This window comes from Mastacembelus armatus, chromosome 22 (assembly GCF_900324485.2).
Source record: "Mastacembelus armatus chromosome 22, fMasArm1.2, whole genome shotgun sequence".
NCBI lineage: Eukaryota > Metazoa > Chordata > Actinopteri > Synbranchiformes > Mastacembelidae > Mastacembelus > Mastacembelus armatus.
Window position 1 is genome coordinate 13,623,971 of NC_046654.1, and position 26,815 is coordinate 13,650,785.

At 40.3% G+C, this 26,815-nt stretch overlaps 1 protein-coding gene across 4 annotated transcripts in view; it reads right to left on the minus strand.

The window, feature by feature from the left end:
- Positions 1–2,511: 2,511 nt before the first annotated feature.
- Positions 2,512–26,815, minus strand: part of col12a1a (collagen, type XII, alpha 1a) — a 53,083-nt gene continuing 28,779 nt past the window's right edge. For 3 of the 4 annotated variants that reach the window (XM_026328142.1, XM_026328058.1, XM_026328306.1), the window contains 33 exons: positions 26,605–26,734; positions 24,616–24,758; positions 23,426–23,555; positions 23,108–23,250; positions 22,846–22,975; positions 22,090–22,209; positions 21,817–21,963; positions 21,538–21,654; positions 21,259–21,411; positions 21,056–21,130; positions 20,815–20,954; positions 20,499–20,622; positions 20,222–20,365; positions 19,790–19,954; positions 19,516–19,554; positions 19,241–19,379; positions 18,384–18,526; positions 17,833–17,942; positions 11,642–11,800; positions 11,277–11,354; positions 10,381–10,467; positions 9,889–9,942; positions 9,388–9,483; positions 9,117–9,170; positions 8,121–8,174; positions 7,777–7,830; positions 7,234–7,305; positions 7,091–7,126; positions 6,939–7,005; positions 6,666–6,848; positions 6,232–6,309; positions 5,031–5,201; positions 2,512–3,108 (listed from right to left, as the gene is read on the minus strand). In XM_026328142.1, the coding sequence (XP_026183927.1) occupies positions 2,960–3,108; positions 5,031–5,201; positions 6,232–6,309; positions 6,666–6,848; positions 6,939–7,005; positions 7,091–7,126; positions 7,234–7,305; positions 7,777–7,830; positions 8,121–8,174; positions 9,117–9,170; positions 9,388–9,483; positions 9,889–9,942; positions 10,381–10,467; positions 11,277–11,354; positions 11,642–11,800; positions 17,833–17,942; positions 18,384–18,526; positions 19,241–19,379; positions 19,516–19,554; positions 19,790–19,954; positions 20,222–20,365; positions 20,499–20,622; positions 20,815–20,954; positions 21,056–21,130; positions 21,259–21,411; positions 21,538–21,654; positions 21,817–21,963; positions 22,090–22,209; positions 22,846–22,975; positions 23,108–23,250; positions 23,426–23,555; positions 24,616–24,758; positions 26,605–26,734 (3,684 nt within the window). In that variant the 3' untranslated portion in view covers positions 2,512–2,959. Of the gene's footprint in view, positions 3,109–3,653; positions 3,949–5,030; positions 5,202–6,231; positions 6,310–6,665; positions 6,849–6,938; positions 7,006–7,090; positions 7,127–7,233; positions 7,306–7,776; positions 7,831–8,120; positions 8,175–9,116; positions 9,171–9,387; positions 9,484–9,888; positions 9,943–10,380; positions 10,468–11,276; positions 11,355–11,641; positions 11,801–17,832; positions 17,943–18,383; positions 18,527–19,240; positions 19,380–19,515; positions 19,555–19,789; positions 19,955–20,221; positions 20,366–20,498; positions 20,623–20,814; positions 20,955–21,055; positions 21,131–21,258; positions 21,412–21,537; positions 21,655–21,816; positions 21,964–22,089; positions 22,210–22,845; positions 22,976–23,107; positions 23,251–23,425; positions 23,556–24,615; positions 24,759–26,604; positions 26,735–26,815 lie in introns of those variants that run through there. The other variant, XM_026328225.1, reaches the window with a different exon arrangement.

Here is a 26,815-nt window from a genome sequence, read left to right on the forward strand (position 1 = left end):
ATGAGCAGAAATTATGTTGGTTCTTCACATTTTTGATTGTTTGCATTAATATTTGTACTGTCGACATTCTGCAATACACAGCCACAACACTAAGTAGTATTATCAGCAACAATAGTGTGGGCTAAGCGCTCCTAAGGATGAAATCCTAGAACCGCCCCTGCTTATTTAGGACATATAGACATTGTTCTCATACCTCAATTCTTTTTGACCGGCAGCCAACTTCAACCTGCAAAAACCTTTGTAACACATTAACATCAGCAACATTTCTTTTGAATTCTAATCAACCTGACTGAAAGAAGGCAAACTGGGAAATGTGCTTGTTTTTGCCAAGAGTTCATGTTTCATGATCTATATTGTAGAAATTAAGTTAAACCTGGCAGAGCCTTAGCCTAGCTTAGCAAAAACACCGGAAATATGAGAAAGCAAAGTCCACTTAACTCCACCTAACAACACGAAGTCACTGCTCATAGCAAAGTAATAGATTTCTACCTCACCCCTGTAAAACTTAAAATATTTATTTTTGTTATGGATTTCATTCATTCATTCATTAAATAAATTGTCTATTGTGCAATGTCTATTTGGAGGTGGCAATTTTGTTACCTGGGCACACCACTAAGCCTTCTATAGCAAGCCAATTCTATTAAAATGGTAAGAGCTCTTGTTATCCATTTCCCCCTGTTTTGAGTCATTATGCTAAGCTAAGTCACAGTAACCCTCTGCTGCCTTTACTGTAGCTCATATTTATTATAGAGACATGGTAGTGCAGTTGTATTTTTGGATTTTGGCTTATTTTCCAAAATGTCAAACACTTCCTTAAAATCTTGATTTAGGAATGAAATGCTACATAGGCTCCCCACTACCTGCTGCTGTGTAAGAGGCACTTTGTCTGCTGTTTGTGAGGGGACAACCGGAGATAAAACAGGAGTTAGCTTAAATCTGTAACAGCCACAGATTGTGGAACAGCCCAACTCTTGCCACAAAGTGAACACAGATGTATGCTGGATTGGATCGGACTTAAAGAAATCAGAAGAGAGAAACCAGACAGGGTCTCAGTGAGGATGGTATCAGGCATCGCTGAAGACAATATTTTATTAGTTGCGGTGGAAAAAGGGGGATTGCAGCCTTGTCTCGTGTAATTTCTTCGAGTGAGGCCAAAACAAAAAACAGAGCTGGATCTTGAGAATAGTGTAAACAGCATATCACTCATAACAGGTGTGAACATATTTCAACAAGGTCAGCCAGGGGAGCTTGAAAGGAAAGGCACACCATGAGACTATGGTGCTGTGGGTTTTGTTATGTTCTTACATATATGATAATGCACTTCTAAAGTGAGATTTACAATGGAGCCAGGCTTTTTATTCTTTTGTTCTTATGCAAGTTCTTTCAAGCTCTGTGAAGTGCTTTCACAGGCTCGCCTCCTTTTCCACTAATATATACCAGCTGTTTAGACTCTAATACTAGTACTTTAACCTGCAAGAATTTCTAACTCTCCTGAAATACAAATGTCTGTAAACTCTATTTGAAGTTTCCACATATTTCAAAGATGCTTCATAATTTGTCTGTGCACTTAGAAGTTAGACTAAGAAAAAAATGGGTTTTCATTAAAGAATGTCTTCTTATACCATAGCCCACACCTCACCCACCTCCCCCAGTCGTTATCTCTGGCATTTGTGTAGAACTCCTCCTCGAAGATACTTTTACTTTATCACGATGAACAGAAATGGCATCAGTTGTTCCTCCTACATTTTTATTTCACCATTTGTTATGCTTAATGGGTGGAAATCAGTGAGTTTTTCCAGGTCTGTCTGCCCAATCTCAGCTACACGGTTCCCTCATGGAAATCTATGTATAATGATTGCAACCTCATACAATAGCCAAGTGGATGTATGTAAAAGTGTGAAGTAGTTCACACGTTGGAAATATTAGGTATTGTGGATTGTTTGTTTTCATGCCCTAACCCTGACACAAACTGACAGTCTGTATATCTTGATCTGTCAAAATAAATAAAGGTTGAAAATTCAAAGCTCACTCCTTCAGGTCTGATGTTACAAAAAACAGGTCTGGTCAGTTAAGTTCACATAAAATCAGTTTCAGCTAAGTGTTGAGGCATCATTAGCCTGCAGCTTCGCGTCTGACCTTTTGTTCTTTCATACATCACATACTGTACAGTGTAAGAAATTCAAGTTACGCAAGTCAACAACACAAAACTGAAGGAAAAGCCAAAACGATTATTACATTTTCAGTAGTTTTATTGAAAAATGCCTCTTCTGTTCCAGAAATAAATAAGAAAATACGGTTGTGTGGAATTCACAAAATAAATGAAATGAAATTCTATGACCATGGTCTTGCCACCAAATCCAAACTGCATTGATAGAAAACATCTATTTTTGCAACTTAGAAATCCTCAGTAAATATACAACACAAACATGCAATTTCACCAAAACAAAACAAAACAAAAAAAATTGGTTTCTTATACTAAGTCAGATTATTATTTGGTTTTTGGCCACACAGAACCTCTTTGGGGATAAAATTGACTTTTTGTTTTCTTTGGTAATGGAGCATCTGAAACAGCTTTACATACTGAAATTTGACAAAAATCACATGATCAACCTGAAAGTGTTCAAAAACATACATACTGTACCTCTGACATACTTTCTGCTGGTTTTCACGATTAGTGCATTAAACACTGGAGCCGGATAAACACTTGCAGTTATATTACAAGCAGACACTTAAAGTGAAACATAACAAGCACACAGGTTTGTAATGAATGAACATGTAGGTTTGTATTCATCTTGCTAAACTTTCTCATGTCAAAAAATATATATGTTTAATATAGCCAGGGGTATCAAACCCATATAAGTATTAGCTTTGTTCTTAATCACCTCATACTCACATTAAGTGAACATGGAAGTTATTTCAATATTAAACTTTATAAGATCTTCATATTCTAGCTGTAATGCTAGTGTTTCTGCTTTGTCGGTACTGTCTTCTTTAGTGATCTCTTTCCTCGTTGGTTTCGTGACAAACCTGGCGATTGTATTGTCTCAAACTCTCCAGATGGCTCCACAGGTATAGACACTACATCAGGTTCAGGCTGGTAGCGGTTGGCTAGAAAAGTATTCGGGATGGCCAATCAAAAAAAAAAAAAAAGGATTCCTTCTACAACTTTTTACATGCACAATTTAAATAATATTGCACTATGGACTTCCAAAAAATGCCCCATGTCAAATTATTACTGCCTAATATACCAAAAAGCTAAACATTTACAATAAAATCTATCAATAATAAATGTTGTAAAATAACCAGCTGATACTACAAAAGACACATGGAAATGGCAGGAGAGCAACATTTAGCACTGACTTAGCCAACGTACACAAAAAACATGATGAAATATAAATGGAACATGCTTCAGTCATGACCAGAGCTGTTTAAGTCACTTAAGGCATTGTTATGCTGGTGGTAAGCAAGCAGGGGGTTATGAGGCACAAGCTCAATACAGATGTTAACTTGATTTTTAGTGAAAGGCCCTGGTTCATACACTCATTTACAAGGCAAAAAATTAGTTTTATTTACACACATGGTGTCTACAATTAACATTGCTTTCGGTTATGAAGTCCTCTGTGTTAGTAGTTGTTTTGGGTGGAATTTGTACATGCTCCTTCCTTCGTAGAAATGCTCAGTCTTTTTTTTTTTTTTTATTTTCCATTTGGTTGTGGTTCACGATGCAAACAGGCCAGTACGTTGCCATCACTTGTAGCTGTGAGATGATGTTAGTGCCAGTCCGCCTCGTTCTGTTTTTTTGGCTTTTGTAATGTTTGTTTAAATGCTCAGCAATTATGTCCATGGTGATTATCCTTACATGCCCCATAGCAAATGGGCAAACATCTCAGAATCAGGACTTCAAAGTGTAAGCGGCACAGGTGACTTAGAAGGTTTACTATGCCAAACCTGGAAATAGGTCAAAGAGGGTGTGAGTTTTCTCTGTGGAACAAAGTCATTAGCATCTTGTTTGATTTCACGCACCAGTAGCAACAATGCTTTACATGCCAGTTTTTAAGTATATACATGGAGGTATTGAAACATAGGGACAACTGTTCAAACCTGGCTTAGCAACCATAACTAGCAGCAGCCTGTCAAGCATTGGATTTCTCCACATGCTGAAGCATTGTGAATGGAGCTGCAGTAAGAGCAAATAAATGTCTTTTTTTTTTTTTTTTTTTTTTTTTTTTTTTACAGGGCTAAATGCAAAAGGAGTCAAAAGAATGGCATAAGCAGTATGTGCTCTACGCTAACCAAGCATTCCTTCTGAGTCCAATGAACTTTTAAAAAAGCCCTATTGACAATTAATCTATCCAGTGTATAGCATTTCTCCAATGTGTGGAACTTTGTCCTGGATGCTGTTATATCACTGTTGGCTAACTTTAGTACCTGATCTGTGCTTTCTTTCTATATATATCTTCTAAAGCAACAACTATATTAAGAATGCTGGCTTTCTACCTGTGACATGCAGCTTTAGCATTTTAGCATGGTATCTTATATCTAGCCATTAGGTGGATATTTAGGACTCCTCTTTTTCAAAGCAAGTCAGCTTGAAATGCTCTGTCAGCTGGAGATAGTGTTTTTTAGCCAATGCATGGAACTGAATTTGGCTTAATTAGCTAGGTACAGCTGCTAAAACCTCTGTGACAATTATCATTTCAAAGCTGATAGTTGGCTACAAATGAAAAGCTGTTTTTGTTTCCCTGAAAATCAGGAACCCATTCCTTTAAAGATTAATCAGATTATCAATGGTACATCTGCCAACAAGCAAAAAAGCTTGACAGGCTTAGCAACAGTAACTTAAGGGTACAGTGCTTAGCCAACAAACTTCTAAAATCTCTGCTCTGGAACACCGCAACTATATCTCCCTATATTATCAAAGAGAGCACTAGTGTACTAAGGAATGGTAATTAATGTTAATACACTTTCTACTGTCTGATCTCTCTTATGTAATGTAGTACCATGCAAAATCTAGAACGTATTGACGGTACCTGTGTATCCTTGTCCATTGTAAGGAATGCCAACACACTGAGAGGAGTCGCAGTATCCAGGGGGTCCTGGTGGTCCCCTCACCCCAGAAGTGCCATGGCGACCTGGAGGGCCTGTAGGCCCAGGGGGGCCAGTAGGACCTGGGGGTCCAGTTCTTGACTCTCCTGGTGGCCCTGCGAAAGGAAGAGAGAAGGTGAGTGAGGCCAGTTTGAAAGGGGAGTCTCTGGAGTTCAGCACAAAAAAACCCCCACTGACATCACCCGTAAAACTTCAGTGGAAATCGTGGGGGTAATGTGGGCCAGTAGGACTGTAATTTAAATTTTTCAATGGCTCAATTAAAAAAAAAAGTCTGGGGCCGTGTGGAGTTACCCCCCCAACCTCGGCCCCATCTGTCTAGACGGTAGAAACTCAGGATGGAATTTTCCCCCTCACGCTTTTTCTCTCACTTAAGTGAGCCCATGTGTTGTCAATGAAGCCACCAAAGAAAGCTCATTGTACAACAATCTGATTCTCTCTCACACACACAAGTGAGTCATCAGTGTGAATTTCCTTCCACTGGTCCTCAGTTGTTCCTCACTTCAGTCACAGAAACAGTCACTGTTTGGTGCAGTGGGTACACATCAATAGAAGTTTCCTGTTGTTTTGTATGAGCTTCCTTAGGGAAAGGAAATTGTGAGCTTTTTGTTTTTTGTTTTTTTTTTTACAGAAAACATGTTGGCCAACAGTTTCAGCAGGTAGAAAATTAGCTTAATAATAATTGTTAACAATTAACAATCATGCATTATGACTTTAACTGAAGGCTGCCTAAACTCTAGACACAGAAATTCCTTGCATTTACCACTTAATATTGTAAATGTGTAACTGCTTAGAGAAGCTCAGTATACCCAAGACATAAATCCTTATGAAAGGAAACACTGGGAATAGGTTTGGGATCTCTCCAAAGAATTTATGTGGAGCAGCTGCCCAAACGAAGGTGCCTGAGACCTACATACTGCATGCAACTTTTAACCCTCTGGCTGGACTCTGTCATTTTAATTGGAGTAATGGGAGCACTCTGTGTCCTAGAAGGGTCCACAAAAAGGTGAAAACGTTGTCACAGCAAAACAGTTTCAGTGGAAAGATAAAGTTGTAAGAGAACAGCCGGAGATCACAGGACTGTCTGCAGCTGCGGGAGGACACAACACAAGAAAATGAATGTGTTACCTGGTGGTCCATTTGGGCCTCTTTGTCCTCTGATACCAGTTCCTGGAGACCCTCTCTCTCCTTTCTCTCCTGGCACACCTTCATAAACCAGAGAAAAACACACATCACTTTCACACCAATGAAGCAAGTTTATGGAAAAATCACAGATATCTGGATATGTGTAGAAATCTAAATGGCATGTAAGAAAAAAAAGAGAAGCGATTCATGATTTCATAATATTTTGCAAAGCTAACTTGAATCAGTAGACTACACATGGTAATGCAGTAATGTTATAATTCCATATATAATATATATAATAATTCCATTTGTGCTGGAGTGTAGTCAATATCACCATGACTGCAATTAAATCACTGACTGTCATTTGTTGTATTAATTCTGTGCTTGTTGCTGTGTAGCATTACCAAACATTCAGATAAAGAAGAGAGATAAAGCACCTCTTTCTCCTTGACTTCCAGGTAAACCTGGGCTTCCAGGGAAGCCAGGTCTACCTTGTTGTCCAGGCTCTCCACGGGATCCCTGATTACCAGCGGGGCCAGGAGGACCAGGTGGTCCTGGGCTGTTGCTACGATATCCAGAAGGAATCTGGTTGAGCAACATGTCAATTCTGCTCATCTGACCTGCAGAAGAGGAGCAATAACAGGTAGATTGACATTAGTTGTATACTTTGTTTTTAAAATGTCCTATAGATTATGCAAAGTTTTACTCACTGTTCACAAGCTGTTCACAAACTTGTCTGGCAATGGAGCGCATCATGTTCTGGGATGCAAAGTCTCCCTGAAGAATAAAGCCATGAGGTGAACATCATGAAGTGATAGCAGACATACATCATCAGTTATACATCAATGCAAACAATACATACCCTCTCTCCTTTCTCTCCTTTAGGGCCTAGAGGTCCCTGTTAACATAAAGGATATAAATGTCAGAACAAGCCATGTTCTTTCAGCTTGTCCTCCTAAGTTTGTCATATGACCATCAGTTTGTGTCTCATCATTTGATACATACTGGGTTTCCTGGTTCTCCTGGTTTCCCTGGTTTTCCAGTAATTCCTGGTACACCTGGATTTCCAGGGCTTCCCTGAAAAAAGAAAAACAGAAAAGTTATAGTTATTTTAAAATTACTTCATGGTAAACATAATTGAAACATTAAGTTCATTAGCCCTGGTACAACTTGCGTAACAGGCTTTAAGTTTGTGAGATCTGTGCTCTATACTAGAGTTGGAGGGTGGGTGGCTAATGGCTCCTGGAGCACTCAGGACGTATAGAGCATGTGAATGCTATACTGGCATTTTGCCTGATGGTTGGATTAAGCAGTTTCAGACATCCCCAAAATACGGAAGAAAATCAGATGCATGCTCCATGCTCATAACAGTGTAGGGGCCTACAGACTACGGTCTGCTTTTTTTTTTACTGTATGTGCTGTTCTAGTGGAGTGCAACTGTGGAGCCAGAGGAGTAATTGTTGTTGATATATCAGGAAGTATAGCACGCTCCAAGGAGTACTTATATGGCTCTTTTTTTGCACAGCAGAAATACAGAAGCATACACACCATGGGTCCTGGTGGGCCTCTGGGTCCAGATGGTCCCTCCTTTCCTGGTGGCCCCTATGTAGAAATACCATAGAATCACACTTGAGTTACAACACACTGGGGACTCTGTTCATGTAGTACATCCGTGTCAGGACTTTTTATTGTCTTCAGTGTTCAGTGTTCAGTCTGTCTTTTTAAATTACATTTATAAGTAGTGGCTCAGTTATTTTGACTGATGCAAGTGAGAACATGCAGTGTGATGACAGTACTTCTATACGCACTGTGCTGAGTGGGCAATTACATACAAAACATGTGCTTAAGCCAGTGTAGGGTCCATGAGTACACTACACACTGGTAGCCCTTACCCGTGCTCCACTTGGTCCAACAGGGCCCAGAGGTCCACGTGGTCCAGGTGCACCCTGGGGAAAACAAGCAGGATCGAATGGTAATTATCAAGAAAGATACATTTCTGCAGCTCCCAAATGCCCCCATTGAACTAAAATATACAGACAAATCATGCAGTTTCTCATTTAGCCAAAGATAATATATTATCTTGTTTCACAAAACTGGAACAATTTTTCTTGTCTGTTGACACATTGGGTTTATTAGAACCATACATGGAGAGTGTTGTTATAATAAACTTTATTGTGTAAAGTTACCAATACAATGATGCCAATAGGCTCTGCAGACCATAGAGTGGGGATTTCTCCCATGTCTGTATTTGCTTATTCAGAGTCCTGAATAACGAGTGGTGATGTAACCAGCTGAATGGTGGGAATTGGCTGGATGGTCTCAGTTGAATGAATGGGTGGTTGTACAGCCAATAGATGGCTGTATAATGCCAGCCCACTCAAAAATGCCCTTCCATCAAAAAGTTTCTTTGTAATGGGTTTTGCTTAAAATCAAATCTGTTTCTGACCCAATAGAGCAGAAATATCAATAATTTTTATGGACCTCAGGGAACACTGAACTCCAAGTGTTATTGTAATGGTAAGTCTGGTTAAATTCAACTTTAATTTTCATCTAACAAATCCCCCAGGTGACATCTGGAGACATCTGGGGGATGATCCTCTGTAGCTACAAGTCTGGAGAACATGTTCTAGTCCCTGTTTCCTTTTCGGTAACATGAGACTGCACTTCATATAATTTAACTACATCACTGACCTTCTAATGTTTGTCAGTCAGCAAGCTGCTTTGAGAGTGAGGGTCTCCCTGAGGATGGCATGCTAAACCTCCCACTTTTGAGTGTGATTTCAATCACACCATGTGGACAGAATCAAGGCTCTAGTAGCAGTTCTGCTCCCTATGGATAGTCTCCTGTTTCCCATTCATTAAGTATGTAATGAGAGAACCGTACTTACTTGCAGGCCAGGCAGGCCAGGGTCTCCAGAATCTCCCTTTGGTCCTGGGCGACCCTGAAGGCAGATGAGGCATAAAAGAGGTTTTCAAGGAACTTTAATCTTTATTTTACACACTTTGGTTATAAATTTCACACAGAGGATATTTCATCCACACAGAGGATATTTCATCTTTACAACTTTCATACAAACTGCACATTCATATTGTTACTATTTTGTCCACAATGTTTTCCTAATGCTGTATATGAATGCTTGGTAGTGTAGGTAAACTTACAGGTTCTCCGGGTAGAGAGAGTCCGTTAGGGCCTTGTGGACCTGGTGGTCCCATTGCACCTGGGAGTCCTGGCTCACCACGTGGACCCATTGCACCCTATAGCATTACCCAGACATAAAACAAAACTGTTTCATAGCTCAACTCTTTAGAACCCCCCAGACAATTTTAAATCAGACTTATTGCACAGATACAGAAAAGTAAAAGCAACAGTGTTGGGAAATGGGCCTTTAAGGTACTTACACGGTACTGACACTGGGCTTATTTATAGCAGGTAGAGATAAACCATACAGCTAGTGATAATTCAATTGTGTGCAATTTGCTAGCAGAGCAGCAATAAGAAGATATGTTTATCTGCTAATTTAACATTATGGATGATCTCAGACAAATAATCAATGATGTTTACAAATACTTGATACTATAAAAAAAATGTGAAAAGCAAAGAAATCAAAAGCCACTGATAATTATTTATAATATGCTGTGAGTGATATAAAATTAACTCACAGGGTTGCCGGACTCTCCTCTGTCTCCTCGTGGCCCCTTAGAACCTGGGCTGCCCTGGAAAAGCAAAGAGCCAGAAAAATTGAGTATAAAAATAGAAGCAATTCCAAAAGCCCTAAAATTCCAAACGCTGGGGCTTAGAATTCCAGACTTCGCCTTGAGACTTTTTTATTGGTGTTTTTCCGACAGGCATTTATCTTTTGACACTTCTCCCTAAGCCCAGATTTCATTGCCTTCCATTGGTCTCATCCTAAACTGCTCATTCCAGTGGAAAAAACAAAATAGCACTTCTGATGCAAGGTACAATATGTCAAGTACATCTTTGTAGCTGTTAGGTCATTTTAATGTTGAGAGTAAATATGGCATTATCATCATCATCAAAATTTGTATGGCTTCTTAGAAAACCATTTTATCAGGTGATGACAGACAAACGAGGTGGTGGTGAAGATAAACATGAAAGGATGTTAGTGGGATGTGTCTGGATAGTGTCCTTACCGAGGGTCCAGGAGGCCCTTGAGGGCCAATACTATCCTGTGTGCATGTGCAGGAGTGGGGAAGGGCTGGGCACTTGACCTCATCTCTCTGAAAACGGAGACGGAAGATACAGAACTTAGAAAATGTTGGTGTGGGTCCATTTCTCATCCACCAGTAACTGAGAACATGCTATTGCAATGTATGGAACACAATGGGTGAAACTGAAAATCCTTGATGTCTTTTTGTGACAGGATTCTTGTGGGCTGTGGCTTTGATGTTGTTTGATGTTTGTGAAGAGATAGAACGGTTATGATGGAACAGCAGCTTATGCTGAAATATGACTGGAATCAGCAGTCAGTCTGGGACATGAAGACCAGATGTTCGGTAACAGCTGCAAACCTTGTCCACATTCTTGGAAATTAGTCTTTGACATAATGAGTCATATAGCATTACAATCATTGACATGATGCATTAATATCTGATGCAAATTATAGATGAATGACTTATAATTGGATAAATGTGCGAGCATCTGGTATTTAATATACTGTATCCAAACAAAAGTGATTTACTCTTTGCTGTGCGATCTGAAGGAACACTTGTGTTCGTGTAATTGGAAGGGTCATACTGGCCACAGTCAGATTAGCACAATTACAGAGGAAACAAGGTTCTATTCAATTCAGCTGAGACACTTTCTTTTTATGCAGCAGTCTTCTTTTCATCCATCAGTTTTGCCTAATATAACCTAGATATTAAACCCCTGAGAACAGTTGCAATGGTCTCTTAATTGGTTGAATGGTCCTACTCCAATAAGAACATGAGGGAGAAAAAAAAAGACTAGTAAAATACCCCAGTAGTGCACCTGTACATTGCCTTATGACTTGTTTATTAAATGATACTGCAGTGTCACTTGTCCTTACTGTGGCAGGCAGGTCGCAGCATTTGTCTCGACTGATCCAGCTCAAGCTGCAGATAATATCAAACATCTGGAGCTGGAACTACACAACAGAAAGAAGGCAAAACATCAAGGAGTGTTATAAATGGCTCCCATTCACAATGAAAATGCACATTGTTGAAAACAGACAACAATGAGAACCTCAGAGAAATAGAAAGATGCTGGGTTTTGTCCTTCCCGTAATCATTGGCAGCAGATAAAAATTAATTGTGCATCTGTGTATGAGAGGTTTTGGATAATCTTTCTTTGGAAACTTGTGAAATGGTGTTCAAAATGTTTTTTTCCCACGTTTGTAACAAATTTGTGTTTTGTTTTTTTTTTTCCACTTACTGTTGCAGACTGCTTCCTTCCACCTCCAGACTTGACTAACTTGCCAAGCACTTCATAGCCATCCAAAGTGATGTTGCTGGCCTCTTTGATAGGCTTCTCTGCCACCTCTTGGCAGTCCACATTGAGCTTGACTTTCTCTGGAGAGATGGTGATGTGGAGCTACAGGACGGAAAGCGAGGATGGAGAGAGGGTACGATTACAAATCACTCTTGCCCTTGTCAGTACTTTACAGCTGCCAACTTTGTTATAATACTGTTATAGTACATGGCAAAAAGAACCAACAACACTGGATCCTTTGAAAAGCTGATCCTTGCCATGTATTTCCCTTTGGAGAATACAAGATTTATAAGAGCTGAAAATTTCTTTAAGAACGTGCAGCCAGATACAACCTAAGTGAGCCTTTAGAAAAACTATGCTGAGTAAAGTTTTTTTTCCACATCACTGGTAGATTCAGGGAATTGTTGAGTCTTTGCAAAAACTATGTTAATGATAAATTCTGACATTACTCCAGACGGGTTACTGATTTGACATTGGAGCGCTGTTTGGTGCATCTGCAGGCCAAAAACATGAAATTACAACAACTGGCATTTCAGTGTAACGATAAGTTGTAGTGAGTGACTACATAACATCATAAAATGGCAATGTGCCAGATTTTGATGTTTCCTGTCCAGAGAGCCTGGTTCCACATCTTGAAACTATATCATTTGTGGTGTGCCATCAGGAGTCTTACACTTTCCACACTTTTCCTTCACAGTTGCAAATTTTCCCCTGCTGAACAGTCAGACAAGCTTTCTTTATGTCAGGAAAAGCAAGCTACCATTTCTTTCAACAAAGCCATACCCAACCACAGACTAGCCCATAGTTGTTGGCAACCAATCACAAAATTACAGTTGACTTCCTTGGCAACGGAACAAACTATCTGATGGACCGCAAAGAGAGAGGGGTGTCGTTTATTCCAGGGTTCTGGCATGCATATGGTATACCATGATTTTGAGAACTTACCAAAACAACTTTGGATGATATAGTGGGATGGCAAATAATAAGCATGTATATATTACCTCAGTGACTTAGGAGTAAACAATAAAATCACTTTAGTCACTGGAAAATAAGACTTCAGGAAAACTAGCTTTCTAGTGACTGCTGCTCCCTCAGATGAGTGTGCTGAGTAGTAAAATGATCTGGTTCTACTGCAGCGTAGTGTTGATAGATTTTTCATTCATTACTTATCTCAAAGCTTTTCACTGTGTATCTCTGTGTCATCACCAGATGGTTTTTGGCTGATGCCATATCTTCTCTAATATGTTTATCACATCAGATTTTGTTGTTCTTGGCCCTGTCCTGACTGTTTCTTCATTTTCATAATCCTGAACCTTGGCAGTTTCATGGAAGTAATTTAATGCACTAATAGGCAGGTGTGAGTCTTCTCTATTTTCATTTTGTCATTCCAGATGGAAAGCTACCCTGTCTAATCTAAATAGACAAGGTACGATGGATTTTTTGGCTAGAGCAGTTAATTCATGATTTCCTGTATTTTTTTTTTTTTAATTTGTTGGGTCTTCTTAAGCACAGTTGTCATAAATAGACAGCACGAATAGTGTGGTCAGTGGACATTTTGGCTAAATGTAAATTAGTTCTGCAAAGAGCTGAGAGCCAGTGTCACAGAGTACTTTGGCTTTGTATTGATCTCCATTTATCTCCCTCTTTGTGTTCATTTGTGTGTTGATTGTTGAAGTCTTCATCAAGGAACACTATTTTACAGCATGGAAGCACTAATCAGAATCCTTGACTGGTCACTATGATTTATGGAAAAAAATATTTTTCACCTTAGATAACAGGAAGTTAAGAAGGGCTCCCATCCTCTGAGTGTGGGATGGGATTCCCCAGTGGGGTAGTGAGTGGCTAGCATCTGCCTAAGTCATCTTTGAGAGCTTTCCCACATGCTCTACTAGTGGTAGACCACAACCTCTCCAGCCTGGGTTACTCTTTATTAAGTAGCCCAAGGAGAAAACCAAACATGCAGTCACTCTCTGACCCAGTGCTGTGGTGTTAGAGCACATAGTCTCATCTAACATGTGACAAAAACAAACTGCAGCTCAACTCTTAATCATAGTCTAACAAATGAACAAGCGAGTGTCACATAAATTTAGAACAGAGGGTTGTGTCAAAGCTCTGTCAGAATAAATTACTATGAAATGCCATGATTTAAGTTTGGATTGTTAGTTGGACAAAACAATGCATTTGAAGATAAGATGGGCATTTTTACTATTTGCTGACATTTTACAGACAAAACTATGTAACAAATGAAAGTAATTATTAGTTGCAGCGCCAACTGATTAATTGAAAATTTAAAAGACAAACTTTTATTGTTTTTTTTTTTAATTTTCTCACATGGTGTCCTGGACCGTAAGCCCAACTGCCATTTGTGTACTCAGAGACAGCCTTACCATCAGTCACCCTGGTTTTGGCACAAACACACACACATACTGTGGTCACTCAACAGCCACAGACAAAATGTTGGGAAAACCTCTGACAACATGTAAATACACCACCATACCAGTCAGAAGTGGCACTTATTCAGCAGACCAGCAAATAAGCAGCTAGGTAAACCACTGAAGACTCGCCAGCTCATGGACCAGCAACTGCAGCACCACAAACGAGCCACCCAGTTGCACATTCAGACTGCAGTCTCCACCATGGCCACAGACAGAGTGCACACACATTTGCACTTAGCACACAAATCAGGCAGCTGCCCAACTAGACCAGCATTTACATTCAGACCTGACCCAACATTTTCCAGGGTTTCAGTAATCCATGACATTATCCTACAATTACTTGTGTAAATGGCCAATCTGAAAACCCATGATCTGGGTACTAATGCGTCTCATCAGCCGCTCAGTTAACAACACTATACTCTGTAATATCAGGAAATTGGTTGAGCTTTAATGTTGGATAAGACCTTACTACATTAAAAGGGCCATTTCTTTTGATTACCTTAGAATTAAGAAGGGAAGGAACTTGTGTACTAAATAAACAGAATGCTTATGAACAAACTGAAATTCAATTGGACGTGACTTGCAGTACATTGGAGCCAGTCGTTTTTCCTCCAGTGACAAATCTAGCATCTTACAGCAAGTCATTCCAAGTCAGTATGAAAATATAGTGTTCCTCATTGTTTTAGTCTCTTTGCCTGACTCTTGTGGAACATAACAGAGGATGTTTCATATTCCCTGCTGCTTTGAGTGGGATGTAATGGCATTAGCTGTGTCTTCACAAGTCTGCACAGCTTCCCCAAGAGTCTGTATTATGCAAACGCTGTTCATCATAGTTGCAAGTTTGGCAAGTGGGGCAAACAGACACACAGAGTTTGCAAATCAATAATACCATAGTGGGACATTATTTTATGTCAGATCAGAGGTTTTGCCAGATTGTTTCAAGAGTAGTCGTCGTTATTAAATCTTTTAGCAGATGCTTTTCTAAGTGACTTCAAACTTTTTAATTTCTTGCATGAGTATAATGATGTATAATGGCAGTTTTAAAGTAAAGAAAATGTTTCATCAAGTCAGTTGGAAACATCTGGATACAAGTTTGGATTTTAATTATTTACTTGCAGTGCTTAATTGTTTTAGCCAATAATGTGAGTCCTAGGTACACACAAAGTCTTATACCCTCTATTTTTAGATTTCTTCAGTTTGCTCATGGGCACAGCAGCTCACCCAGGGAAAACACCTGTAAAATGTTTTCTGGGGCTCTGGAAGAATTCTACCAAGTCTATTAAAATACTCCTGATGATGATAAGTCACTATTGGACTGTGTAGGATCCAGTATTTTTAAGAAATTACCCTTATTAGAGACTAAAAGTTAGGATATGCTGAGCTCAGTTGCATCAATATGGAAATTTCTTAACATGAAATTATTTTTTGAATTCTGTTATCATTTGTTATTTAGTGGAAACATATGTAGTCTTTAGAATCTGTTGTCTTGAAAGCCTTCATGCTATTTTTAACCTAATTAAAGCTGAGCCCAAATAAAAATAAATCCCATGTCCTGACAGACAGGCTCGTTTGGGAATTCACTTAACAACTACCAGAAAAGTCTCTTTTATTCATGTGGCTAGACCTCCATGGTGAACTGTAACAATCTGCACATTTCAGCAGGTCACTGAGGTGTCACAGATTCTCCCCAATGTCTTGCTAAACAGATTTATCACAGTAACTGCCCATGATTTTAAAAAAAACTTTGTCTAAATGTGAAAACAACCCAAAGGCTAACTCTGACAGCAGAACATCACTCTAAGATGAATAGCAGGGAACTTTTGACATGGTAGTGTACAGTGGGTACGGAAAGTATTCAGACCCCTTTAAATTTTTCACTCTTTGTGTCATTGCAGCCATTTGTCAAAATCAAAAAAGTTCCTTTTATTTCTCATTAATGTACACTCAGCACCCCATCTTGACAGAAAAAAACAGAAATGTAGAAATTTTTGCAAATTTATTAAAAAAGAAAAACTGAAATATCACATGGTCATAAGTATTCAGACCCTGTGCTCAGTATTGAGTAGAAGCACCTTTTTGAGCTAGTACAGCCATGAGTCTTCTTGGGAATGATGCAACAAGTTTTTCACACCTGGATTTGGGGATCCTCTGCCATTCTTCCTTGCAGATCCTCTCCAGTTCTGTCAGGTTGGATGATGAACGTTGGTGGACAGCCATTTTCAGGTCTCTCCAGAGATGCTCAATTGGGTTTAGGTCAGGGCTCTGGCTGGGCCAGTCAAGAACGGTCACAGAGTTGTTCCGAAGCCACTCCTTTGTTATTTTAGCTGTGTGCTTAGGGTCATTGTCCTGTTGAAAGGTGAACCTTCAGCCTAGTCTGAGGTCCTGAGCACTCTGGAAGAGGTTTTCTTCCAGGATATCTCTGTACTTGGCCACATTCATCTTTCCTTCAATTGCAACCAGTCGTCCTGTCCCTGCAGCTGAAAAACACCCCCACAACATGATGCTCCCACCACCATGTTTCACTGTAGGGATTGTATTGAGCAGGTGATGAGCAGTGCCTGGTTTTCTCCACACATACCGCTTAGAATTAACGCCAAAAAGTTCAATCTTGGTCTCATCAGACCAGAGAATCTTATTTCTCATAGTCTGGGAGTCCTTCATGTGTTTTTTGGCAAACTCTATGCAGGCTTTCATGTGTCTTGCACTGAGGAGAGGCTTCCGTCGGGCCACTCTGCCATAAAGCCCCGACTGGTGGAGGGCTGCAGTGATAGTTGACTTTGTGGAACTTTCTCCCATCTCCCTACTGCATCTCTGGAGCTCAGCCACAGTGATCTTTGGGTTCTTCTTTACCTCTCTCACCAAGGCTCTTCTCCCACGATTGCTCAGTTTGGCTGGACGGCCAGGTCTAGGAAGAGTTCTGGTCGTCCCAAACTTTTTCCATTTGAGGATTATGGAGGCCACTGTGCTCTTAGGAACTTTGAGTGCTGCAGAAATTCTTTTGTAACCTTGGCCAGATCTGTGCCTTGCCACAATTCTGTCTCTGAGCTCCTTGGACAGTTCCTTCGACCTCACGATTCTCATTTGCTCTGACATGCACTGTGAGCTGTAAGGTCTTATATAGACAGGTGTGTGCCTTTCCTAATCAAGTCCAATCAGTTTAATTAAACACAGCTGGACTCCAATGAAGGAGCAGAACCATCTCAAGGAGGATCAGAAGAAATGGACAGCATGTGAGTTAAATATGAGTGTCACTGCAAAGGGTCTGAATACTTATGACCATGTGATATTTCAGTTTTTCTTTTTTAATAAATTTGCAAAAATTTCTACATTTCTGTTTTTTTCTGTCAAGATGGGGTGCTGAGTGTACATTAATGAGAAATAAAATGAACTTTTTTGATTTTGGCAAATGGCTGCAATGACACAAAGAGTGAAAAATTTAAAGGGGTCTGAATACTTTCCGTACCCACTGTATATCAGATTTTCACATTAAAGGTAATTCAGCCAGTTTAAATGAGGGGTAAAAGCCACACATATGAAGAGACACGTATGGTGTAATGTATGTAAAAGGATCTGAAAAGAATAATCCACCCACAGGTGACCACATGGGACTCTCAGTCTGTTTTATTAAAGCCAGACTTTAATAATATAACTACGTGGCACAGGGTACACCTTCCTTTTAGGATCATACATTGTGTTTACCTTGTGGAAGCTGCCATGGAAAACGCGCTTCACTTGCTCCTCATTGAATGTGGCTCTCTGGACCTCTCCTCTTGTGTCCTTGTTGTAGAATGTGATTGTTTTGCTGGAAGCTGAAAAGAGAAGAGCTTTTGATGAGTAATTGACAAAGAGATATGATGTGGTGGCACGCAAAGCACAGACATAGCTATAGAGAACACATGGTTTTAGAGAGAGGAGAGGCATAAAGAGAAAGCTTGGGAGAATTATGTCCATGCCTGTAATCATTTGCATGCATTGAACACATGTATAAGTGCACAATTGTAAAAGCAACGTATTTCATAATGAAAGCTTTGTAATATAGAATAAAACAGTAAAATTCAAAGCAGAATACTATGCTTCTAATTCTCTGTACTGCCAATCATATTTGATGGAGATAAATCAGCTTTAAATTTCAGAGAGACAGAGAAAGCTGTTTAAGATGTAAAGTAAAGAGTATTGAGCTGTGGAGATTCTGGGTCGTCTGTAGCAGGTCCCCTCTCCAGCTGAGGGCCAAATCCCAGTAGGAGACTTACGGTTGAGGGTGATCCCGACCTCGGGGTTGTTGTTCTTGTCAGCTATTTGCCAGATATCAAAAGGCTCAGAAGGTGTGTCGGGCAACAGGCGGAAGAGCAGGATAATGGTGTAAGATGGGGGAAGACCCTCTGGATGGACCTCCCTATTAGTGAGAAAAACATACATTGTGAAAGAGTCAGACCTCTGCCGTATTACACTAGCCATTATAAATTAATACTAAGAATATTAAATCTTGCTACACTGACATAGCATCCACTATGTCACATATGCTGCAGAACCTGTAAATGATAAATGCAAGATTTTCTTCTGACCTTGCAGAAATTGCCCACATATTGAAATTATTTTCCGTTTCCCTCTCCATTTCTCTAATTTCAATTGTTTCCATTTGTGTTCACTAAGTCAACAGCTGTACCCATGAACCAAAACCATGCATCGTAGGAACATATTAGAAACATATTAACAAAGTGTGCTGTAGAGATTTGGATACTCCAACAGTTCTGCAATTGCCTTACACCACTTGAAGGGGGGGGGCAAATCTTTTAAATGCCAGGTAATTTGTTTGCTCCCAGTGTGACATTGGGTGGAGGAGGACCTGGTCCAGGGACTTCTTAATTTTATGGCCAAATTATTTTGTTTCTAGCACCTCATATTCCACAAGCTGAAACAACAAATAGAACTGTGGGCTTAATGCCAAAAGACATTAGGGAAACCCCTCTGACTACAGAGGCTATTGAACACGATTACGAATAATGACTGTGAAGTGAGCAGGATTATAGTGCAGAGAAGATAAGGCCAGCAGGCTGGGAATTTCTGCATAGTGTGATTCACATACACAGTACTTAGCCTCATCTCTTACTTGGTGGGCTGGTTCAGGAAAGAATCTTTGTGCAGCCTGTAGGCAATGTAGCTGTTAAAGGAACCCGGCTCCATGGATACGCCATTCATGGCCGCAAATGTCCGGTCTGTGATGTTGAAAGCCTCCAACATCCTGAAGCCTAGAAGGGATTAACCATATGAGAGATGTTGAGAGAATGGAAAAATAGTGAAATCTTTTATATTGTCGCATAATAGCATTATAGTTTAGTAAGGATTAGTTCATGTGTAAGTTGTATGGTGATACTGCATACTTACCAGGCGTGGTGAATCCATCAATGTAGATCAGAGGGCAAGCTAAAACATGAAAAAAAGTCATTTGAAGTTGGAAAAACAGATTAAGGTTTAAACAATGTGAATCATCTCTCTTTATATATTTCCTCTGGCAGTTGAATACACATCAGTGAGTGAGCTGCAATAATCAACCTCTATAAAAGTTACAAAATTAGAATCAGTAATATTTTCCTCTTGTAATGCAGAAACACTGAACTATAATATTGTTTTAATGATATGTTAATCTTATCCGTCTTACTGGAAGTGGCCGTTTCACAGATGAAGGTGATCAGGTTGTCCTGGATCTTGATGAAGGCATCATAGTCGTCTACTACAAACACATGTCTCTCGCTGGGCTTGCTGCCGATATTTCTCAACTCTGTCATGTCCACATCGGCCACTCCAACCACAAATACACTGTAGCCTGTGGTAGCAAAACACACCCAGACACCAAAAAACAAAGAGCATTGTTAAGCTTCCAATAACCGCTGGCAGTTTCATCACTGTAGGGAATATTATAAGATTTTATTAGCCACAAATCTTGGCTTTTATGAAGGAAAGCGACTTTGGAAGCAAATAGGAATTTAGACAATTTAAAACAGTTCATAATAGTTCACAGTATAGTGTAAATCGGATCCTACATACAAGGCAAATCAAAACCCACAACAATGACTAATTATACCACACAGACCTGAATGCTGCAGTCTTTCTGCATTCTTCTTGACTTCATCCTGAGAGCGTCCATCTGTGACAACCACCAGCACCTTGGGGACATTCCTTCTCATGCCACTGTCTGAGGTGAACACCTTATCATAGACATGTTTCAGAGCAATGCCTGGACAAAGGAGGAGGAAACAGGAGAGATCAGAGAACAATTATCAACCATTTGTCTTCCTCAAAATAATTAACTGGTGTGTTTAATGCCAAACCAGATACAAATGTTGATTCTGAAGTGAATCAGTACAAACCTGTCTTGGTGTTTCCTCCTCTGTAACGGACAGTCTGCAAGGCTGACAACACTATGCCTTTGTCGTGGTAGGTGTTCAGTTTGAACTCGGTCTTGGCATCATCGCTGTACTGCACAAATGCGACCTGTTAAGAAAAACAAAACCAAAAAGTTTCCAAGTCAATAAAATACAAGTACAAATTAGAGAAAGGCACTTTTCAAGATTTGTAGAAGACATTGGAACGTCTGCATTGGAAAAACACCTTAGCAAATTCCAACCAAGTATATTACAAACAAGAATTACCATTACACAAAGTGTTAGCATGTTTTATGCTGACCTGCATGCCACTAGGGCTGATGACATCAAAGGCGCCAGTCATGCTTGTAACAAACTGGATGACCTTGTGGAAGCTGTCGTCACCAATACTCCAGGAACCATCGATGAGGAAGACCAGGTCTGCCTTGGCACCTCTGCACACTGTGATGTAGATGCAAAGATTTTAATGCAAAGAATAATCTCACCTAAGATAAGCACTATTATTTATTAGCACTTGGTGCTAATGCCAAAGCTCTCCTCACCATCCAGTGCAGGGGGGACGGTTGCTGGTGTAGGAGGGGTAGGAGGTTTGGTTGGCACCTCAGTGGGTTTGACCACTGCAAGACAAAACAAAGACATAACATTGAGAGTGACTATACAGTGGTTAATGTTCATGCAAGTTCCAGTATCTTTAATCTTCCCCTCATACATTAGCATTAAACTGGCACAGAGGATGTTGTCTTACATGTCCTCTCTTTGACGCCGACTCCAGGTCCCTCCAGGTTGGGGGTTTGGGTGTACACAGTGGCATTGTAGAGAGTGTCAGGTGTCAAGCCATCAAAGCAGTAGTTGCTCTCTGAGCCTCTGACAGTAATCTCCTGAGCTCCAGCCTTGGAGGCTAAAGGAAAAAAAATAAAAAAGAGACAAAAATGCAAATTAGACAGATTTGGATTTCAGTAGTCTAACATATTTAGAGTCATATTGAACGAGGCTTCTTTAGAGTGTTGTTGAGTAGAACACATACTGTCAAATGGATTGACTTTGAGCCTGTAGGAGGTGGCAGCTCTGTGGGGGGCCCAACGGATGCAGAAAGAGTCATAGCCAACATTGTAGGTAGTCAGGTCTGTCACGTTCAGATACACTTCAGGCGAGAACCCAAAGGCACCATTAGTACTGCACATATTTCTCTTATTTGGAATTAATAACCCAATTCAAAGCATGAGACCATTCAACACTGAGATCATCCATTTAATTTGTGTACTTAAGTCTGTCAACATTTAGATAATAGCAATTATCAACTTACACGTAGTGCCTTGTCCAATCAGAGGTGCACTGAGGCCTGTGTTGTACTGTGCCAGCACCTTCAGGTCATAGGTGGTTCCAGGTTTCAGGTTATGCAGTTGGTAGGTGGTCACGTCTCCAGTAAACACTTCTAGGGACTCATCAGATCCTGAAAGAGGATATAAATATTATATCTGTGATATCAAGCAAAATACTGTTATGTTAACAATTCACAAAGCTAAAAGAAATGAAACAGCAACTACAGCCACTGTAATATAAAAGAAATTGCCCATACCCTCAGGCTGGTAGATAAGCTTGTATCCGTTAACCCTGGATGGGGCAGGGTCCCAGGACACCCTGAAGCGTGTGTACCACTCATCAGAAACGCGGAGGTTCCTGGGGCCGAGCATACCCACTGTGAGGAAACATGGCAGGAAATCACAGTCAACACAGGCTTTGGTTCATTGCAATTGGACGCCAATGCTTTGAATTTAAGTTTATTCGTTGTTAGCGAACTGTCAGCAGGGTAATTACTGTATTATACTTCATTATGGATTTTGAGTTATGAGTAAAATATCTCAAGGTGTGATCAAGGTGATAAATTCATTCACATCAGAGAAATTACAAAAAAACAGTAAATGAACTGCCTCAAGGATTGGTGTGGCATTACATTATGTAATAGGATTTCTTTTGTTTGAAAGGTAAAATTGGGAGAGACACAAGCCAGCACTGCAAGCATGAGATCTCTAGCGGAGATCTCACAGGAGTGCAGCCAATCCATTTCATAATTTTCTGGCAATGGCTCTTGGCCTCCATGAAAAGTCAGGAATTTCACTTTTTCCACTTTTGGTACAGTGAATCAGGCCCTAATCAGTAGATCAGTCTATTCAGATTTTCTGCTGAGAATTCCACGTTCTGATGAGTACGTGCTTGTGCAGTACTGCATGACAACCTTAATAAGCGTCTGTTGATGGGCTACGTTTCATGTCCTAAATGATCTCTGCATCAGTTTAAAAATGCATGTCGATTGCACAAATGAATTAGCTTGTACCTGTACGACCATCTCCCTCCAGCTCTCCTCCTGGTCCATCTGCATAGATTGCAGTCACTTTAATATTGTAAGGGGTGTCTGGATCTAGGTTCTGCAGGATCACATTGTTTATGTTTCCTGGAACTGTAGTCTGCAAGAGAAAAGACATGAGATGTAAAGATAAATGATTTAAAAAATGATTGTTACATTTTTATCATATCAATTTTGATGAAAGCTGACTCATCAATAGAAAGGCAATTTGTTAACCTATACACATGCTTACATATTCCTCGATGGGATCTCCTGTGGTCGGGGCATAGGTGATGCGATACTGCATGACGGGACCATCCGCATGTTCCCAGCTCACAGAGAGAGTAGTGGTGGTGGGGTCATATACACGCATGTTCCTTGGTCCACTACGGGGCACTGAAAAATTAAGAAATAAGTGTTTGTGCTGTACATTCCTAATTTCTTTATATCCCAGAGGTGTTGTCATTTTTGTGCCATGCAACATTGAAATGACAACACTATATCTGCACTTAGGTCCTTAGGTCAGTTTTCACAACCACCCTCATCAAAATACACTGGCTCAGGTTCTTACATGTCTTCCCAGCATCTCTGATAGTGGGGCCTTCACCGTCGCTGTACAGGGCAACCACGCCGACATTGTAGTCAGTATCTGGGAGCAGCTGATGCAGCAGGGCTGTGGTGGTAGTCCCTGGTACCACAATCTGCACAGAGACACCAACCAAGTCATGAATCAACACTTTTGGAGAGTTGCAGTTGGATTGAGCACATACACAAACAGCTGCTCCTGTCGAACATTCCCTGTAACACCTCTCTTTTACTCAACAGCCTCTTTCTGTCAGCATTGAGTGAAAGGAACAGACAAATATCCCTTTGATGTTCGGAGGTGTGCTGGTGGCGGTGACAGCTGCTGCCTTTGTTTAACCCAGTCTGACAGTTAAGACAGCTGACTCCACAGGGGCCTCGCCCTCCTCACTCTGGCTCTGCCTGTGGGCTCATTAGTTGGACAGAGTAAGGTCAGAGCTGTTTAAGATATCTGTCCTGGTGATAGCTGCTGAGTGAGTCAATGGAAGTGACAGGGAGGGATGAACACCTGCACAGGAGTATTAAGTGGAAAGGGGGTGTGTACGAGAGAGAAAACACCATATGTGACTTGTGATAGACCCACTACTGAGCAGGTGATCCATTTCCCATGTTTAATATCCCATTAAATGCAAATAGTCTTGTTGTCTACTTTAGCCAACTACTTGTTCACTCCATTGCTCCTGGTCAATAACTTACTGATGTGTTCATTTTCAGTTTAAAAAGTGTATTACAGGTGACCCTGGTAAAGCTGGTAACACATGCTACAAATCTCCAGGTGGTGGTAAGTTTGACAGTGCTGGCTGAAAAAGACCACATTGCCGCTGACGCACAGCATTGGCTCGACTCATGGAAAAGGCTTGAGTCATAAATGTGCTAGAAAACTGGGATAAAGGCAAAGTGTACCACTCTATCAATAAACGTGGATCTACCACACTTTTCACAGACCATGCACTTAGGGTCCAAGTGAAGAAATATATTCTAATTGTTTTTTTTTTTTTTGTTTTTTTTTTTGGGTTATGACAGTGAGCCATTAAATGTTTGGCTGTGTTGTGATAAGAAAATAAGGTGTTGGTAGTCATGGATGCCTTTGTACAACTACTGAATGTTTTTTTCCGTTTATACATGTATGGTAAGACACGGTATAGTACATTTCTTCACACACAGTGAATGGAAACTCACCGACTCAGATGGTCTGGCACCAGTCAGAGGAGCATAGACCACCCTATACTGTTGGACTGGGCCTGTGGCAGCCTCCCATTGAACGTTCAGAGTGTTGGTAGTGGGGTTGAAAACCTGGATGTTCCTGACCGGGCTACGCACCACTGCAGAGTCAGAAATATCAGGTGTTAAGAGGTAGAGGAGTGAAAGGTTAGGGTGAGGGTCAAAAAAAAAAAAAAAAAAAAAGCAAAAAAGAGCGATCAAAGCATGGTTGAATAGAGAGTAAGGTGATATGACAGGGTGAGGTTAAAAGTTAACAACATAAGTGGTTTGTATGTATTGGGAGGACAGATAGTGGGAAAGTATGAGATAAGGCAGACAGATAACAGAGAGATGTTTAGGTCAGGTACTCATCTATGAAGAATGGACTGAGGCTAAATTCAATTGAGCACACAAGAGTACAACGAATAATACTGCCATACAAATACACTTGTACTTCAATATATTTTTGCATTTCCTAAGTATTATTTCATCTTTAGTATTGTTAATTTGTCCAACAGTGTCCAAATGACACCTTTGTGAATCTTCAGCTTGTGATGCTGCCATATTTTCGTTGTCCCATTGGACTAGTTAGTTTCAATAAAACTGGAACAAAACTACCCCAGAAACTGATAGAGACATGTTTATGACATTGTTTAACAAGCCTACTATCAACAGGACACTTCCTGTCAGCGCCATAAAGGTTAATAAAAAAGGATAAAGAGGGTGTATGTGCTGCCCAGTGTGAAGCTTGCCTTCTAAAAAAAATAAAAAAACCCAAGCAGATGTTTGGAGGCTTTGTGCTGCTTCCCATTATAACCCCATAAATGAAGGGAAAAAGCACAGTGGAGAAAACACAGTGAGGAAGCTTCCGTACTTATAAAGTTTCACAGACCAAAGACTTTTGCCAAGAAAGCTGCTTTGAATTTAAAGGCACAATTAACAGCCACTGATTAGCAAAGTTAGGCCAAATAGTGAGAGAGGATCCTTTCTTAAACTCGGAGAATAAACTGAGGTTTTGCTGTTTAAATAAACATCACAGAATATTCAACAAAGGAAGCAGGGTTACAAGGTTTTCAGAAAAAGGCTTTTGGCAGAATGATCTGGTATACTGTACGTACTGTATGAATCTGGTCAACAAGTCTAGGAAAAAGAAGAACCATTGCTGCAGCAGGGAAAATAGGGGTAACAGTAGCAAGTATGGAGCATGACCTTAGCCAAGTGAGCTGAGAGCCATAAAACATACAGTATAATGCTCTCCATTCACTTCGGTCTCTCCTTCTGTTTCTTTTTCCCAAAGGAGAGCCAATTACTCCATATACCCCTCCTCCATGCCCCATACCCACCATTATCCTGACCACTACCCTTCATTCCAACCTATAAATGGACAATATTACGGTAAAGAGAGAGGAGACACCATTATAATGCTGCCAGTCCAGAGGAATTCCTTCCTATGCAATCACCCCACAAAATGCTGACTCATTCCCAGTAGAGGTTGGTGGTTTGAAACTGTGGAAGAAAGTCAGGTCTTTGAAGAAGCCCAAACTATGCTGACTGCTCCTAATACTGTCTATTCATGTTATGTTTCATCTTACATTTTACATCTAAGGGGTGAATTCACTATGTAACAATTCACATTTCAGTCAATGACTGGCATGTGATGAGTTTGGCCTTAGATAATTTTATGAAATAAATCCCATATGACATACTGCCATATTAAAGGTTTCTGACATGAGCAATTACAAGCCACTAGCTAAGGGCAGTAAGTTCATTCTGGACAGACATGAATGGATATCCCACTGCTGTCATACATCATGTCATTGCCAGAAGTCCACTTTCCAATCTACCCGGGTTTTGCTGAAAGCTGAACACTGCTGTCCTAAGACTACTAAAACTACTGCTTCTAAACCAACGCCTGAACAGATCACCATTGTTTCCCCAGTCCACTGATTACATTCAAGCATGGCTTACATGTTTTGCCATTCTCAGACATGCGTTGTCCCTCTCCAGCTGAGTAGACAGGAACCACAGTTACAGTGTAGACAGTATCAGACAGCAGGTTCTTCAGCACAGTGTTGTAGGTGCTTCCTGAAACCTGCACCTAGATACAAATACAACAAGGGATAGATGAGTTTGTGCTAGGAGGTATGGCTGAACATTTCACATCTGTGGTGTACAGATA